General features: G+C 36.2%; 1 protein-coding gene across 6 annotated transcripts in view; it reads right to left on the bottom strand.

Annotated features, from left to right (window-relative positions):
* Positions 1 to 18,675, bottom strand: part of Nin (blastoderm-specific gene 25D) — a 535,259-nt gene that overhangs the window by 323,102 nt on the left and 193,482 nt on the right. For 3 of the 6 annotated variants that reach the window (XM_090386146.1, XM_090386151.1, XM_090386152.1), the window contains exon 1: positions 10,543 to 10,949. The exons of the other annotated variants lie outside the window; for them this stretch is intronic. In XM_090386146.1, coding sequence (XP_090242272.1) covers positions 10,543 to 10,567 — 25 coding nt within the window. In that variant the 5' untranslated portion in view covers positions 10,568 to 10,949. Of the gene's footprint in view, positions 1 to 10,542; positions 10,950 to 18,675 lie in introns of those variants that run through there. 6 annotated transcript variants of the gene reach the window in all.

Raw genomic sequence — 18,675 nt, forward strand, 5'->3', positions numbered from 1 at the left:
ATGCAGATCACACTGTCAACCCGGACTGTCACTCAGAAATCTAAAACTTTCGATCAACTCAGTCAATCTACGATAACAGTCGAGCTCTTTTTACTTCCAACTCTTTTGTGTTCAAACGGTTATAAATCAGCTTACTTAAAGATGAAACTTACCAACTACCATCCTACTTTTCTTCCGATGTGTGCAATGACGAGCTTGGCAACTCTCCTCCTACGGGAGCATACCGAACACAGCCTATCCAATGCTTGCTTTGATTTTATTTTTCGCAAGAAAGAGAAGGATATTTTAGTTTCTATACCAAGAAGCAGTTTCGAATTCGAGAGGAGGAAATTAAGGTTAGGTTGGTTTTTATTTGGATTTGCCTCGAGCAAGTAAGGACATGAAGCAACACATATCATATCGGTAGATTAAGTGTATTTTATGGTTTGTTTGATGAATATCCAATAAAGAACCCAAAAAGTCCCTTCCGTTTAAACCGGATTAGAACCAATGCCTTTTACACAGTGTGGAAGAATAGCGATTATAACCGTGCTAGCACTGATGGAGTTATGAGAACTTTCCTCGCAAACAAATACCTCTTCCATGTACACAAAACGTTTACATATCCAATCTATTTCTGAAGTGGATGCAACAATTTTTTATCCAATTTCCCTTGATGAACAAATATACGAATTACAAACTCTTTTAACCACCCCAAAAACTCTTACCTAATTAAAGATCCCCCGTATGGATTCCACTAGTGAGGTCTACAGTCTTGCCTACGTCAGTTGCTTATGGATATTTTCTATGAAAAACTTCGGAGAACCTCAGCTCAATAAATTTTATGAAATTAAAATCATTAAAAGGTCCTATAATTTGGTTTCGTATTAAGGCCTTATTAATTAAGTGTCCATTTTATGGCCCATTTTCTGTCTTTTGTGAAAATGAGGCCACTTTCTTCTCTGGCTATTTGTTGCATGTGTAACGGCAGATGTGACGTTTTTCATTTTGAAATTTCTAGACAGTTTTTTGAGTTTCAGTTCTTAAAGTTGTTCTTTCGCCCACTGATTTCCTTCAGTGGATTAACTTTTTAAAAGTACAATATAGCCAAAAACTGTGATTGTATAGGCTGTCGTTGAAATCGATGTCGATAATTATTGAGGGAATGGTACATTAAAATACAAGAAGAAAAGTTTACACTCAGTCTGAAGTAGAAGCAACGGGTTTTGAGTTAGTTTTGAACAGATTAGTGACGTCATTTTCGCTTCTAGTTTTTGAGTGTAATAGTAAATTTATGAGAAAGGCTTACTTTAATCAGAAAAGCTTTATTTGTGTTTAAAAAAAAAAAAAAAAACCCATTATTTTAATTATTACTGGGCATCTGAATAATGTTACTTGTATTGTACATGGTTATAAACAAATCCAGAACAATAAATGTTCGTTGATTAAAATTTAGCTACGAATTGAAGAACAAAGCACACAGAAACTCAATAACGTTGTATAGCAGGAGTAAATGAATTTTATTAGTACTGCAACCAAACTGAAACATGTTCAGAATAAATACCACAAAAAGACGTTCGAAATGAATGAGTGCCATATGACAGGAGACAAGCTTCGACAAGGCTGGCATCCCGTACAGTGCAGTGCAAGCAGCACGTGTTGTTTTTAATAGCAGCGACAGCTTCTGGATGCAATTCAAAAACTCATCTCGGTTGTTAACCTCTGTGGCATAAACATTTCGTTTCATGTGACCCCACACATAAAAATCCAACGGGTTAAGGTCAGGAGAGGATGCAGACAGAAATGGGACCACCGCGACCAATCCAGTGATTCCGGTAACGATCATTTAAGAATGTTCTTACTTATCGCTCAATATGTGGAGGAGCTCCGTCCTACTGAAACCATATTGGCACGTACACTTAAAGGAACATCTTCCAGAAGTGTTGGCAATGTCCTCTGCAAAAGCTGTAAATAATGATCAGCGTTTAGACGGGCAGAGAACTCGTGATGAATAAAATTATCTCCTACAATTCCGGTCCACATATTGACGCTAAACCCCATTTGGAAACGAGATTTCCCAATAGTGAGGATTTTCCACTGACCATGTATAGAAGTTGTGCATGTTGAATATCCCATCTCGTGTAAACGTCGGTCCACAGGATATTGACAAGAAAGTCAGGGCTGTTGTTGCAATTTTGTTTATGGATACGATTACGTATCGATAAACAAAATTGCTCACGCGCAAGTGACTCTCCTGCTTGCAATGCCTGCTCTGCATATGGTATGCATACAGCCCGTGTTCACGCACTGCGCCCCAAACGAAGGCTTTGGATCGCTTCCTGTTCTTGCAGTGCTCTTCCTGTGCTGGTGGAGGGATTTAATGTCACGATATCCAGCACCTGTTCCTTTGATTGTGTATAAAATGATAGGGGCTGGCCTCGGTCGTGATGTCCTTTCACTGTACCCCATTCCCTCAAATTACGGTGGATGGACAAACACGTGCCAATTAGTGTGTCGCCTTGTTGGAAAACGAGGCTAGTATTCTGTGGCTGCATCTCTAACATTTCTTTCACATACATCATATACAAAGTTACTGTCTGCATATTCTGCTAACGTTATTGCTCTTCTACTCGCCATACACGTAATGTAATTATTGTACCACCACAGCAACGATCCATTCATTGCAGCCTTACATTTTCATCACGCATTTTATAAAAAAAATACAGCTGACAATTTACATAAGATTTTGTGCAACAATCTGATTTGCATATCCCACTTCGTAATACTCGCAAAACGCTAGAAGCGGAAATGACGTCGCTAATCTGCTTAACGCTCTAACTCAAAACTCGTTACTCCTACTTCAAACCGAGTGTAGGCTTTTCTTGTATTTTAATGAACCATTCCCTAAATAAATATTAGAATATGCTATACATTCTAAAAGATATTTCTTGGCTAAATGTCTAAGAGTATGAAAGAGTTTACTTATGCATGGGTAACGCACACACATCATTTCTACTACCAAGGTAGTTTTAATTATATCTCATATTGTGAATACCTTTACAACGAGGTGCCATGGTATTGCACTACCTCGAATAAGTAACGCTTCACCTATGGAGAAGACTAATGTTACTTAGGCGGATACCACCACCCATAAGTAAACTCCTTCATACTCTTAGGCATTTAGCCAAGAAATATCTTTTAGATTAAACCACACACACTATCAGGCATCTCTCATATGGAATTATACTTCATAACTGGGTTGTCACTATTGCAACAAAAGGGTACTTGCCCGCCCGCCCACCCACCGATGAGAAGCCAATAAGCTTCGAAAAGGTGCCGTCTGGGTAGTGGTATCCACCGAGAATAAGTAACATTAGTCGTCTCCATAAGTGAAGCATTACTTATTCGAGGTAATACAATATCATGGCAACTTGTTGTGAAGGTATTCACAATATGAGATATAATTAAAAGGATGTATTAAAACTACCTTGGTATTAGAAACGATGAGTGTGCATCACCCATGCATAAGTAAACTGCTTCATGCTATACAATGTTACATATCCAAAAGAATATAGCATTTTCAAGCTAATACTGTACACTTCATTTTTGTATAACTCAAGGAAAGTTGACTTTTTTTTGGAGACAACCATGAAGTATGTACCATGAATCCAATAAAAATCTATTTTTTTTTTTTTTAAACTTTCGTAACCAGCATTACTTTTCTTCTTAGCAACTATTAACCTTGTAAACTTCTTAAACCTGTTCTGTCACAAAGTACTTCTCCACGTCTCTGCCCCTCTCCAGCTGTGAGAGTAGTGTTCCGAAAGCTCTCTATCATCCAGGCATTCACTTTCGACTGCCCGTTTCTTCTATAGAGGTATCCCAATGGCATTGTTCTTTCTAACTGGCACTTGTGATTCCTCCTGTATTTTCATATAAGCCTGTTGAACACATGTAGGAATTACTCGCCATTTCTTTATGGACTGACTCCAAATTGATATTAATTTTTCTTTCCTGTTCATTCATGCGATTGTTCATTGCATACCCTGACTATTACAGAGTACAAATATTGAAGTCCGAAGTTAACATGTTTCCTTTATTTATTTTCAACAATTAAAAAAATCGAATCGTAGCGATTAATCAACTTCCTTTTTTCCAAATACTATGAGCGGATTTAACGAGATTTGAACAGCGAATTGTTTGAACACGATGATTATGAACCACAGCAGATTAATATGAACAATTTCGTCCTATGAGGAAAGAGAATTTAGTAAACTTCAGTCCTCATAAAATTATTGTGTTGTTTCTTACAAAAAATAAATACGCTGCACTTATGATTGGCAAATTTCTTCAAGATCTAGTCACGAAAAGAATTTCCAACTACCCAAAGCAGCTGATATCAATCAACCTCACGCTATGATATTGAATCCATTCATAATTAAATTTCTTTATGTGATTAACTTTTACTTATATATTAAATTAATTATAAATTAACTATTACCAGTGTACCGAAACAGCACAAATCGAAAAAATAAAACAGACGTAAAATTGCAGAGCCACTTTCAGAGTTACAAACACCCGTGCAAGAGAACTCCATAAAATAAACAGTATAATGTCTTCAAGAACGAACAATTCTGGAATATTTTTTCTGATCAATTAAAAAAATGATATAGTTTGCTGCTGCATCGATGTCGAATAAGAAACTAATAAAGAAATGCTCTCCACGTAACTTTAATTTCTATAAGTTCCTTCAATCAAGAAGATTCGCTGCATAAAATAATGATGTCAGTAGTTTAGAGCCCATACTGAGTTCACTGTACTGTACCATACCGTTCTGACTAGTTGCCAATCCTTCCAAGATACAAACCACAGCAATCGTAAAAGAAATAACTGGCAGTACAGCAACACAGTTGTATTGCCAGTAGCCATTGTTGATCCCTGCTTATGGTCATCTTCAAGAAAATGCAGATTTCTGGAGATTTACACATTCTTTACTTTAATCAGGCATAAAAGTATCACAAACATCTATTCCCCTGATTCTAAAATAATTTTCTATTAGTGTTGAATAAATCTCAACAAATCCTCAACATAGAATATTCCATGGGTAGAGATGCCTCCAAATCCTCTTCTCTTTCTAAAATTCCTGGGCCATACCCGAAACAGGGCGGTCAGGTTAATTAACGATTCTACTCACAGAAATTCACTCCACTACTTATCACACATACATTATGTTTCTGCTACAAATATTTTCTATTGATATGCCCTTCGTTATTTGCTCTGCAATTTCACCTCCTCCAAACAGTTGCATCACACAGCCAGCATTCATTCATTGTTAATTCGTCGAACTATTTTTTTTTGCATCATTTCTTCTATTTCTGTTCTCTGTAATAACCTTTCCTATACATGTATTTCATGAAAATTACGGCCTGTAGAAATTCAAGGCCAAGATCAACAAGTTTTTTTTTCTTGGTATCTCAACCCTCACCCTATTTACGGTACCAGAGTACTACAGGCTCCAATAACCTTTAGTGTTTGAGATCACATAGAAAAAATGTTGTCAGACACGCCATTTGCAAAGATTAAGAAAAATTACCATCAAAATAAAAATACACGACAACCAAGGCCATAATGCAACGTACAGGTAATTACTGAAACAAGAGCCGATTGGTAAATAATTTTGTATTCTCAAGGAGAGAGCAGGATTCTAATAAACATCAAAAAGAAAAATACACTGTAGAGTAGATATCTATAGAAATTTAGTCTAGACAAGTATAATGATGTGGTACTGAATCTTTCAAGACACAAACGAAGTTTCAAAATCAGAAGTTTATAAATTTCGCAAGTAAGTAAATGTTAGTAATACTGTATTACGTAATGCACGTAACAGTAGCAAGGATCAGCAGCGTGTGTGGGTGAGAATGCGTGCATGCGCCCATGCCAATAAAATAACCTACTTTATCCTTGGCACATGATAAGGCTTTAGGTTCATCTCCATTTCTCATCCAAGGTCAACGTCACGGCGAATGGCACAAGTGGTCGACCTTTAAACCAATTCAACCTCACACCTTTATGAATGTTCATAAGGGATTCCATACATGCATAGAACCAACGAAAATCGTTAGACCTTCCAACATAATAGATAGATAGACTACGCTCCTGTTTTATCTTTGGTGATATAGGAAATGAGGAAAAAATGCCCAATTTTATCATTAAATATAATTTAAACACACAAAATATAAAAACATTTTCTATTTCTTGTGTCGTTAAATTTCAGGTTTAGAGACAATTTTTCTCCTTCCCTCTCTTATACAGTGTTCATGGATAGATCTCTCTCTCTCTCTCTCTCTCTCTCTCTCTCTCTCTCTCTCTCTCTCTCTCTCTCTCTCTCTCTCTCTCTCTCTCTCTCGATAACTCCTAATTGTTACCATGTGAACACTAGTGGTCTTTACTGATAATGCAGTCTCGTTATCATGATTTTTTATACACATTGTTGATTCTCATTATATAATTGCAGATAACAAACAGAGTGGAGAAGAGTGCAAACTTGGGGAGATAAGAGTCTTTCTCCAACCTCAATTACCAGCTCCCTGTGAAATGCAAAACTACACCAGCGTCCCTTATAGTTATATAAAGGAACGGTCGCTTGCTTCGTAGCCCTCCCACTGATAAGAGACTCGTGAATGTCCCACCCCGTCGATGCCTTCCTGCAGAGCGGGAAATTTCTTATGATAAAATGCCAACTTTGCTTTATTCTTATATATAAATAAGAGGGCTTTAACTTGATAACAACATACATTATGATATAACTGAGATATGAAAAAGCAAGTGTATAAGCAAAGTATTGTATACAGTATATATATATATATATATATATATATATATATATATATGGTAAATAAATCTAATAGTTTTAACCCTTATAGTCAGTATAACTGCATACGCCCATTTAAAATGCGCAAGTTATCGAGTCTGTTATAGAAGCTTTTAATTTTATAAACCAGCCTTTATTTCCCACCTACAGGGCAGATAAGAATATTACCTATCATGTACGAATAATGTATGGCTCAGTTTACAATCAGTTGGGACAAAATGTGCAAATCAAACGTTTTTCTTCTACATTCGGTGGAAAATCTATTACACCATTCCAGGCAAGTAAATGGAATGCATACTGTACAAGTATATAGGATGACGTCAGCCATCTCCACAGTCAAAAGGCGTGATTTAGAGATTTAAATAAAATACTGTGGGAAGTCAAACACCCAAATGTAATTAGCCGAACCAATCAAGGAAATGGCAGGCAGGCAGCACCACCCACATACGTTGTGCATATATTTGTCTCAATTCAGTTAAAATAGTTTGACAATAAAGCAAATTTAATTTACAGTTTATGATGATAGGGTTGCAATTATTTTTGTTTAGCACATTACGTAATAGAACTCAATTTCATTTTGTTCTATTTTAAAAGTAGTATATAAGCATTTCTGCTGTTATAATTTTTTATGGCTTAAAAATATGTTTTTGTTGGGAATTCTGTTTGTTTGAAATTTGGCTTATTTATAATGCATTCAGAATCGTAAACAGCAATCTTATAATCCTGTTCGCCTCTTTTTAAAGACTAAGTGAGGAAATTGTGTAATGCCTCGCTGCATTGTATAGAGTGAAGCTTTTCATAACGCACTGAAATTATGCTGAAAAATTGAAGAAAGTTATTAAAAAGATATCGGGGCCAATAAGAACATAAAAAAGAGCCAATTTTAGAAGTTTATTTCGAAAAAAATATATTATCCGAGCTGGTTAATCCCCATTCAATTCGAATAGTCGACGTACCAAGGGCACAAGAAGGTATGCTTGTATTCGTGCAAAAGGAGCATTGACAGCGCGTTCTCGCGCATACTAGGACCAGCTCATACCTGAGAAAAAGAACAGCAAGAGCAAAACATGTAAACTGAAATTAAGGTTTATGCCAGATCACAAAGAGGCTGGTCAGATTAATACGGGCACATAGATAAACCATTCTGGCCAAAATGAATACTCTGGATTGCAGCAAGCAAAAGAATCGCAATGCACAATATGTGGTCTTACCAAGAAATGTTTAGTTCTGCAATTTGCAGCGTCTGAAGGCTAGGCACCTGCGAGGTGATCTGACTGAGACGTTTAAGGCTTTGATGGATTAAGCAAGCTCAATTCTGATAGTATTCTTCCTCTGACTACACACGTAAGGACATACATTCAGATTGAGGAAGGATGGTTACAGGATAGATAGGCACAGGTTTTTCCAGGAAGAACTGCGTTATAAGCTTTCTTCCTCGCATCATACGCCACTACCATGCTTGATAGTAATATTTCGCATCGGGATCGGGCAGCAGTGCGATTGTAATCACTATCCTCTGGCACCTGGTAAAAAAAAAAAAATGTCTGTGTTAAAACCCAGCCAAGAATTTTTATAGACTTTTTCCCACTAAATGACTGAGCTTTCAGTTTCTGGCGAGAACTGCATGTTGGTTTGGGTTTTTTTTTCATAAACTGGGATTTTTTTTTTTTTTTTTTTTCAGCAAGCCGACCGAAGCATATACTCAATTACAGACACAATATGCAGACCCGCTAGCACCTTGATGTCCAGGGCGTTAGACTATGATCTCAAACTGGGGGGAAAAAAATATGTATGTATATATACTGACACCTTATGACACTGACACTTTAATAAATATACCGACGCCTGAGTAGCTTTAGCAGCTTAATACACACCTAAACTAAATGATATTTCAAAACAGTGAAGAAAATGTTATTGTGCAGAAAATATTTTCTTAGGAAAGGCTGGTGTCCTGGATAGCGTTGCCTACGTAAGCATCGCTATTGACCAGCTGCATACCTAAAAGAAAATCTACTGATGGTATCTTTAAGCGAGATAATACACCATGCATTTGTTTAATTAGATCTAAAAGTCTATTATGTGTAGGGATTCACTTCAGGGTGGCTGAATAGCATTCTCCAAACATGACAGACGAGGTAATGGTACGAAACACCAGTACCATTGCCTAAATTTTTAATATACTAATACTCATACAAAATTTACTGAATCCGCACCTACTATCCATAAAAAGTGCACATAAATCAAATATAATTTAATTGGAGGTGTATAGGGTTTTATTCTAGCTATTGATTTTATGAATGCTCTTTTAACCGAAAGTATTCATATCATACGTGAAGCTTCCAATTTCTCAAAATAAACTCCTCCTTAACAAAGTTCTTTATAAATTCAACCTTGGATGCAATTACAAAGAACTTTATCCTAAATCTCATATATTTAAATATACATCTCCCCCCCACCCCCTCACTGGGAAACCCTGGATAACCTCCTACACTGAGCACTGTTTCCGGCACTAGAAGAGTCCCGGATAACAAGCATCTTTTATACACACAGTTAAAAGAAGAGAAAAAAAAAAAAAAAAAAGGGCATGAAACGGTCAGCGATTAAGTTGCTAATGAGAAGCAATTATGGTTGCTATTCCTAGTAGAAAAACAATTACGTCCTAAATTGTGCAAAACTTCCTTCTATTTCATAATCGCATTTCAACCCTATCTTTTCATTTGATCGTTGCATTATATTTAGAGAAAGGTTTTAAAAAAAATTGTTTGAGTCATTTGAATTAAATATTTTAATATATTTCGAAATGTAAAAACAGTCACATAGAACACTAAATTCTACTACAACCTTGATAAATTGTAAAATAGGTGAACAGGAAAATGAAGGCAATTATTCTTAGCGAATGGGGGTATACGAAATCATACTTCAGTTTATAAGTTTAAATTTATTGCATAGATTAAAACTAGAAAGTCGTTTAACCTAGTAGCGTACCGAAGTGGAATAAATACGGGAGGAGAAAAAATCAACGATTTATCCTGGAACATAATGGGAAAGGGGGGGGGGAGGCGAGAATCCAAAAACATAAAAAGGAATTTGGACAAATGCTATCGGATGTACAGTATAAACCTGTGGGGTTATAAATTTATTAATAGATTTTTTTATCATTTTTGCTGTTATGATTAGTATAGAGGCACTAGGTTCATCCCATGTATAAACGATGTTCTAATCAACATTCGCGGACCTAGTCAACACAGCGTCTTGGTGTGCGCGCGCGCAGTTTGACATTGGCGCCAAGAGCCGACGAATAAAACTGCCACAAAGAATTTGATTGAATTTTTTTAAAGGCAAAATAAAATGCCATGTTAAACAATAAAACGATTCTTAGGTAAAATAAAAAGGAAGAATGCGAATAAAATTAAAGATAATGAAAGAAAGAAAGAGAAGGAAAAGATTCATTAGCAAATTATCCTTCAAATGAAAAAACAATTCGCAGAGAATTCAGCAGTGCTATGGTCCGAAATGAGGAAAATTTTGGTTTCGGTATCTAATTAGTTTTGTAGCCTTTACCAATTATTTTTTCTAGAATCAAGAAACGCGGACAACGGTTACATACCAACTATCAATTCTGTCCGAAGGATAAAATTAGTTTTTAATACGCGCTTTAATTTTTTCTATCCCTTCAACAGCTGTTCACTTACCTAAGACTGCTGATAGAGTTGCCATGCTTCTCCAGACGAAGTTTACGCGATGTTTTTCTTGTATATCCGTACAGCACACACTTCGTAGATCCCACTAAATATATTAGAGCACACACAACATACGCACACCAATGCAGCCCACAACTTTTCTGAGTCTACCAACGCGTCAACGGGCGGCGACTCGCACAGAACACAAAAGCAGGTTTTAGGTTGCGCGGTTCAGGGGTGGAGCGATAACTATTTCGTACCGGGATTCTCCAGGCAACAGAATGGCCTTATACAAAGGGGTGGTATTGAAAAGAATTCGTGAGGTCATTCGAATGTGCACAGTAAGACAGACATTATAAATCGGAGCAGGCGAAGAGTGAAGTCCGAACTTTCACGAGGTCTAAACAAGCTCAGCTGGTAGGAGGAAAACAAAACAAAAAATAAAAAAAGACCAGGAGGGATGATTTCTTTCATTTGCCCTGCTTCTAGTTCTAGTTTAGATTCTCTCGACTGCAAGGCGATTTCAAGTAAAGAAATTGCCCATTTCATTTGTAAATGAAAATGGATAAACACCCGTACGGTTTAAAAATATCATTTAATATACGATGAATATTAACACAATTCGGTACTCTGAACAACCAATCATCCAATGAAATCACGGGGTTTCTTAATATGTGATGCAATATCCTCGTATAATGCAACTGAATTCGCTGTCACAAGCAGGAGGTGAGGTTATTCAGCACTATAACTGCACTACGAAGTAGAGGAAAAATGAAAAACAGACTATGTACACAGACGCTGCTGCAGCAGGAGACGTTCAGCAAGCGAAGCGCTACGTACCACTACAGTAACATAGGCTGAGAATTTTATCTGCATTCTCTGAATATCCACATAGTTCTCTTTCTGAATAGCATAACATAATAAACAAAACTTAGCGCATCATGCTGAATATTACGGGAACTGTGAAAAGCCAAAATATAAAAAGGGAAAGGAAAATTTTACTAAGGTATTCGCATGTTGAGACGTCCAAACCTGCTTTCATTCTTTCAGAGAAAATCCAGAGCATTCTGAAGTCCAGATTTCGACAATGAACTAGGAAAATTTAACTAAATGTGCATGAACTGATGCACTTCCAAAATGAATATGATTCAAAGAGACGTCACTTATGACAGAAAGTGCTGAAGCTTAACGCGCATCACGCATGAATGCAGAAAGAGAGTGAGGAAAAGATGTCTGATAAAGAAGGCGCAAACTTCTTAAGAACTAAAATATTATCAATTACGCCTTTCTCCACTGTCTTGAGACAAGTGTGTCGCAGAATTTTTCTAAGCGGCATATACATAATGAAAGTCAGCATCTGTCCAGTAATAGGATTAAGTGAAGTAAAGTAATGTTGTCTGGAATCCATGAGGGCGAGTGCCTCCCCTTTCCTCCAGGTTTCGATACCTTGATAAAGCGTAACTAAAGATGTAAGTGCGATTTTTTCAACTACTGTACTTTAAAATAATCTTTTCAATATGCCATCACCATACCGGGCGTTACAAAAGGTGGGACGAAACTGGGATGGAATAACATCGGTGACCAGTTAATGTGGTTTCATTATCCTTTTGCAATTCGAAGACCCCTTTAATTTAAGAGTATGGCAAGTCCATTAAATGTGGATATATTTTTATCATCAGTAATCTCGAAGGACGAATTAAAAAGACATCGGGTGCAACCATGCTCTAGTTATTCTTCTCCACCAACTTCTGCGGATTAAACTGATACTGTTACTAATGGAATCCCAGTACCACATGCTACGATAATGTCCACACAAGTTGTCATTTGTTCTGCATAGATGCATAATTCCACTAATAATTACACGATGACAGAGAAGTCCCACCAAAGAGAATTTATTTGTGGGTCAATGTCCCACTGGACCACCAGAACTCACGCTTCATGAATTCTTCATGAGGAAATATTTTAAAATGGGTCGCTTACGCTGTCTCAGAATCATAAAATGAGCGGGGGAATATGCTAAGGAGTGCCCGACATTATGTTTAAATCTGATCGATTTTGAAAGGCAAAACATATCCCCATATATAAATAGTAACTGTGCTTTAAAAAAAAAAGTAGACGCATTTCATGTTAATCTGCACACTTTCGAAGAACCGGTCCAATGAGTATCACCTTTAACTATACGTTTCAGGGAAGGTAACACGAGTTTAATGCATATAACTTTCATCACTTTAGCAGCATAGTATTAATACGAGTTTCATTATTTTGGCGTGCCTCATTAAATTGGTGTCAGTTCCCCAATACCCAGCTTTCTCGAAATTACAGTTTTAGTAAAGGCAATGTCCATCAGCAGAGAATGCGAAGTAAGTTCAAAATGTAAATTCAAGTGCACTTGTGAAGTGCATGACAATAACACCACAGAGGGATAGAATATCGTAGAGTTATGTTCCTTATGGAACGAAGAAAACGTAGGACATATTTCTTTATTTATTTTATTATTATTTTTTTTCACGTACACGAAACCTATTCGAAATGAAGTTTTCACTGGCTAATGTGGCTAAATTATCAGGAATACAAAACAAGGTAATTAGCTATGACACTACTGTGTTATAAAAGAGATCTAAATTAGGAATATTCTAGTTTTTTAATTATTACTACCATTGTTTGTAAAATTAAATCTAGTCATATTTTAAACTGTTCCTCTAAATATTTTACGAATTACGGATATCAAAATCACGTGACAATTATCAGTGAACCCGGAGCTTTTCCACATGGTGTTAAAAAAAAGTAATAGGCATTTTAACGTACCTTCGTGGTGAGCATCATGCTTAAAATCCCTTTTCTTTAACAGCATGTGCAAAAGCTCTGGGTTCGACTCCACACTGACTTCTCATGGTCTTAATTTAGCTTGTGTAAAATCTAAAAAGAGCAGCAACATTTTATAACATTTAATCAATTCTGAATTAACAAACCAGAAACTATATTAAGACTTCTCTTCTATTTGTAATTTTACCGATGAAGCTTATATGACAGTGGAGTACGAGTAAATCACAGCTACAATTTTCCTCAATACAACTTCTGAAGTAATTTAGAATTATCATCAGGATTCGGTATCATTAGCGGATGTAGAATATGAAACCATTTACTGTATCACCAAAAGAGCTACTTCCTCACCAGAATGCACTGAAACTGCAGTGGAATATCTCACATATCTCGAAGGTTAACGGCCTCACCTACAAGAGGACCATGTGCGACGTATCTATATTTGAGTATCAGTCAACCAAGTCCCAAGGAATAGAACTATTTATAGTTCTTCATGTATAAGAAAATAGTAAGAAAATAAAATGCAAACGTGGCGGGAAAATGCATTTGTTTTCCCCTCTTAACTCTGTATATACTTGAAGAAAATGGTTATATAAATATAGTCAATGGATAGCTGCCAACTGAAACGACACTTCGTGTCCAATATCACAAACAATAATGGACCATCCTAGTTGCTTATGGTTAGCTTCATCATTAATTTCCATAATGAAGCCACCCTACTAGGTAACACCATTGCAACCAATTACGAAAAAAAGCATATTATAATTAATTTCGAATAACGATACATTTTGTTTAGTTTTACAGAAATTCATTCAGATCGTTTTCACAACATTCCTAACTGATAAGAGTATAACGGAGAAGCAGCTTTCTGCCACAACTTGTTGAAAGAGAAACCCAGATTTGAATTCGACTAACCATAAACCTGTATATTTTAAACTTGAAACTCTGAATTTTAACTTTGGTTCTACGATGCACATAAACGGAGTCATAACGCATTAAAAATTCAATATTCCTACTTACCTGTTGCTATTACGTAAGTTTTAAAACCACTAGCGCCGAAGTCCTCTTTGCTTCCTTCTCCCCCACAGTTATTTATACATCTTTCTGAATATACTTAGCATTCCTAGCCACTTTTTTGAATGTCGTGGGTTCGGGGGATAAAATTACAACCTCCAGAATGACGGAGACAAGTAAACCTTCCAGTACTCTTCGAAGCCTTCTTTTCAAAGGATAAATGATCAATCTCTCGCTTACAATTTTTTATTATCATTACTACAACTGAGCCTTTTAAAATTTTATATTAAATTACTTAAAGAGCCCCTATACTTCTAGTTGTCAGGGTCGCTTTACTACTTCCTCCTCAATTATAATGATAATGGTTGCTATTCATCCTGTTAAAGTAAAGCTATTCATATGCAAAATTCTTTCATACTCGTAGCATGTTTTGTATTTCTTTCATCCATTTTTTCATAACACTACTTAAGTTTATGATAAGATAATTTAATATTCTAATTAAATACCTCTTAATTCATATCCCATATTTTTAATTCAAAGGAAAGAAACAAATATTCCTCAAATAAGCACTTTGGTTTATTTATTTATTATTTTTTTTTATACTTCATTATTTCTGAGGGCATCTGTAAAATTTCTGATGAGTTATATTTTAAAAGATATTATATTTCACTATTCTTTTAATTTAATTTTTTGTTTGTTTTATAGGTCTCTAATTTCCGATTTTAGTTTTGAATGTGATTTGACAAGCAACTGGACTTCACAGTTATCACCTAACTGTGAATCTGGGATGCAATCAGTGCAAGGTATAGAAAAGGGGCTCAGCGTTAAGAGTAACACGGTCAGCAAAACAATTTCATGGTTTTATCTTCGGAACATCTAAAATCAGACCGTTCGCTGGCCGAAAACACTCCAACGGCATAAATCAAATAGCAATTGATTCAAAATCCCCGTCATCACTGCAAAAAGCTTGTGGAGCTAGTGTTTTTAAAACAGTGATCAAAAGAAAATGCAGTTATATTCCATTTCGACTGTTATTTATAGTTGTGATATATTCATAAAAGTTCAAAATTCCACTTGAATTATTTAAATTATTTTTGAGTTATGAGTTTTGTAATAATTCACGGAATATCGAACTTATGTGATATTCTTGTAAATCAAAGAATTTACAAATACTGAGTGATGACCTGAATTATTATAAAATGTACTCTGCTTTCACCAGATCGAAGTCTTCAATCAGGTAATCGAGGTACGCCCTACTATCCAACAACGCAGCTCTAACGCACATTAACTGCACCCCGGGATACAGGGTGTATCAATAATTCCTTGAAAGCATCATCTCTGACAGGTAGCTGACGCGCACTAGATATGTTATTGGATAATGGAAAATACCGCAAAGATGTATACGCCCTGTATTCCCTCCCCCACTGATAACGACTTCTTAAATATGTGAGTGCCTGGGTGAAAGGATTAAGCAATGCATGGTCTGAGTCAAAAATATAATGTGGTATTATACTGTTGTTGTCTCAAAAAAAGAGACAACAACAGACAAAATAGACAACACTCTTGTCTATTTTACTTTCATATTGTCATTTGAAAGCAAAATCAAAATCACAACGAATCTTTTAATGTTTTTTGTTATTGTTGTTCTTAATATTTTCATAAGAGTTTTCAAATTTTCAATGAGGGCACACTCGTAAATATGTTTCCTGTGGTTGATTTTAAAGATCAAAGGAGTGGAGCTCTTTAGTTGAAATAAGGTTAACAGAAATTCATTCTCAGGCCAACTTGGCCAAAAACAGAACTTCATGATGGTGTAGGGTCTGTAAAAGTTCTAAGATGAAGCGAAGACTAAATATTGGAAAAAGTTGCTACTTCTAAAGCACGGGTAATTTATAAAATTTCTTTGGACGGATTCAATATTTTTAATCAGGACTCCTTTTGACCAGGAGGCCAAATCAAATGTGGGTAGTTGAACAGCGAATAGACGAACCTTGATACAAAATACAAAATAGCATTTTATATAAAATATTACTGTTTTAGATATAAATGTATAAACTATTATATCTAAAATGTCGTTTACAAAACGTGCCCAATAGCTGAAAACCGGTTTACAGCTGTTGGGCACGTTTTGTAAAAAAAAAAAAAAAAAAAAAAAAAAAAATATACAGTGATCCCTAATTAAATCTTCAAATCTGTAACCCAAATTAATGCAAACGTTATTATTTGCTTTATAAAAAAAATTCCATTCATTAAACCACATCAAAATTTATATCGTTGTTGATCTCTAAGCCACCCCAAAGTATAACTGTTCGAAATTGATTATTTGGAACTTTATAAATTACAGTTAATAAAAAGTCATCGTATCTATAAATATTGATAAAAATCCACATTAACAAAATAAGTCATAAAACATTTGTTACCAAAACTAAATTTTGGCTTGTGACGACTGACAAATGATGATTTAAAGCATGAAGTATTTGTAGATACTGTACTCATTAGCAATACACAAAGATTATATTGAATTTACCGACCACCGATCTCGCGGCCATCACAAATGTGTAATTCTGTGCAGTAGTGAAAGTGCACATTCTAACCGCTTGCCAGATTCGCGAACGCCCCCCCCCCCCCGTTCTATTTCAAAACCAAGTGAAACCAACTGTTCGGGGCCTCTACAACTTCGGATCCCCCAGTGGTGGTGAACCTAGAGGTATGGGAGTTCCGCCACTTTTTTTGTGTATAATGAAAGGAATGCCGCCCAACTAATCGGGATTATATATATGGAATTTCATGTATTTCCGGATTTTGCATTCTGTCCGCAAATTTGCAGTTTCAAATAGAATGATATTGGCAAATGGTATTGTCTATACAAATATTCGCTTATTAGTTTTTTGATATATATATATTTATTTATTTTTAAATTTATTTATTTATTTTCTTAAACCTTCTAAACTGCAGCCTAGAAAAGGTGCACGAGTGTTGTGTTATTCTAAATATAAATCTATTAAGCATTTTTAAGAATTTTCTGGACGGTGAGGAGGGACGTTCGACAATGATACACTTCATTGGAACCTAATTACAAATGTGAATTGGGATAAGCCAGTGACTCTCCAACTGTTACTAGTGAGGATACAGGTTACACAACACAAACTCGTAGAAAGAAATTGAACTATCGTACCACACTTCGACGGTCAGCGAGGATTCTGTAAATTGATCCAAAAAAAAGAAAAAGAAAGAAGAGACACAGGTAACTCATGCGTAGGTACAATAACACCTACTTAGTAAAATATACACCGTACTAAGCAATTCATGGAAACTAGTGGAATCTTAAAAAGTGAAGTAGCTGTTGCTGTTATTTGGTTTTTAGGAGCATTAGCGACTAAGGCCATATTGCTCCGGGAATATGCGGTGGTCATTCCCTGACCTTTCCGCATCCTCTGTATTTGGTGGTGACGGGCTCGAACCCCAGTCTAATCAAGAAGCGTGTGCTACGCACTGCTGCTCCTTCCCACCTGGCTACGGAGGCGCCCAAGTGAAGTAGCGTGAGAGACTGTACCAAGTAAGGTAATGAGAAACGGCATGTTTGTGACTCCTAGAAATTGATGTGTTGAGCAATACCTAGCGTGAAATTGAATATAAATAAATAAAATAAATTTTCTGTTTATACTCCGGGACGACCAAACAGTCAGAGGAGTTAACAAGATAGACAGAATACAAGAAACAGCATCAGTTTCTTCTTTCTTTTCTTTTTTGGTGGGATGGGGCTGCCTATGATGAAATTTAAAGTACAACAGGACCCACAGTGGCTTCGTCGGTAATGACACCTGTTTCCTGATAGAAACCTAGTAACACTGAATGGGGAAGGCCATGCCGTATTCCGGCTTCGAAGTTACCTTGGATAAATGACTTACCTTCCTGCAGCATTTCGGAACACCCAGAATGAAAATGCTGATGATCATTTGGAATATCTGTCAATGGTTCATGGGATGGGGGGGTGGACAGATGCAAAATTAAACTTCCGATACATTCAACGGTACATTTCCTCAACAGTGGTCCACGCCACTGTTACATAGTTTCAGTCCTCAAAACACAACTGAACTGGCTCTCAGGGAACTGATTGGTTGGTTGGTTGGTTGTTGGGTTTTATTGGCGCATTAGCAACTAAGGCTATAATGCGCCAAAACCCTTAGGAACTGAAAACTGGCTTCTGAGATAACGCAATGGAGTGAGTAGGAACTCTATCATATCCAGACTCGTCCTGCATTCCACATTTGAACTTCCACAATAGAGACAACTCATAAGCACTAGGAGCAT

The sequence above is a fragment of the Mastigoproctus giganteus genome, chromosome 12 (assembly GCF_048544385.1).
Source record: "Mastigoproctus giganteus isolate SK-2022 chromosome 12, ASM4854438v1, whole genome shotgun sequence".
Classification (NCBI taxonomy): Eukaryota; Metazoa; Arthropoda; class Arachnida; order Uropygi; family Thelyphonidae; genus Mastigoproctus; species Mastigoproctus giganteus.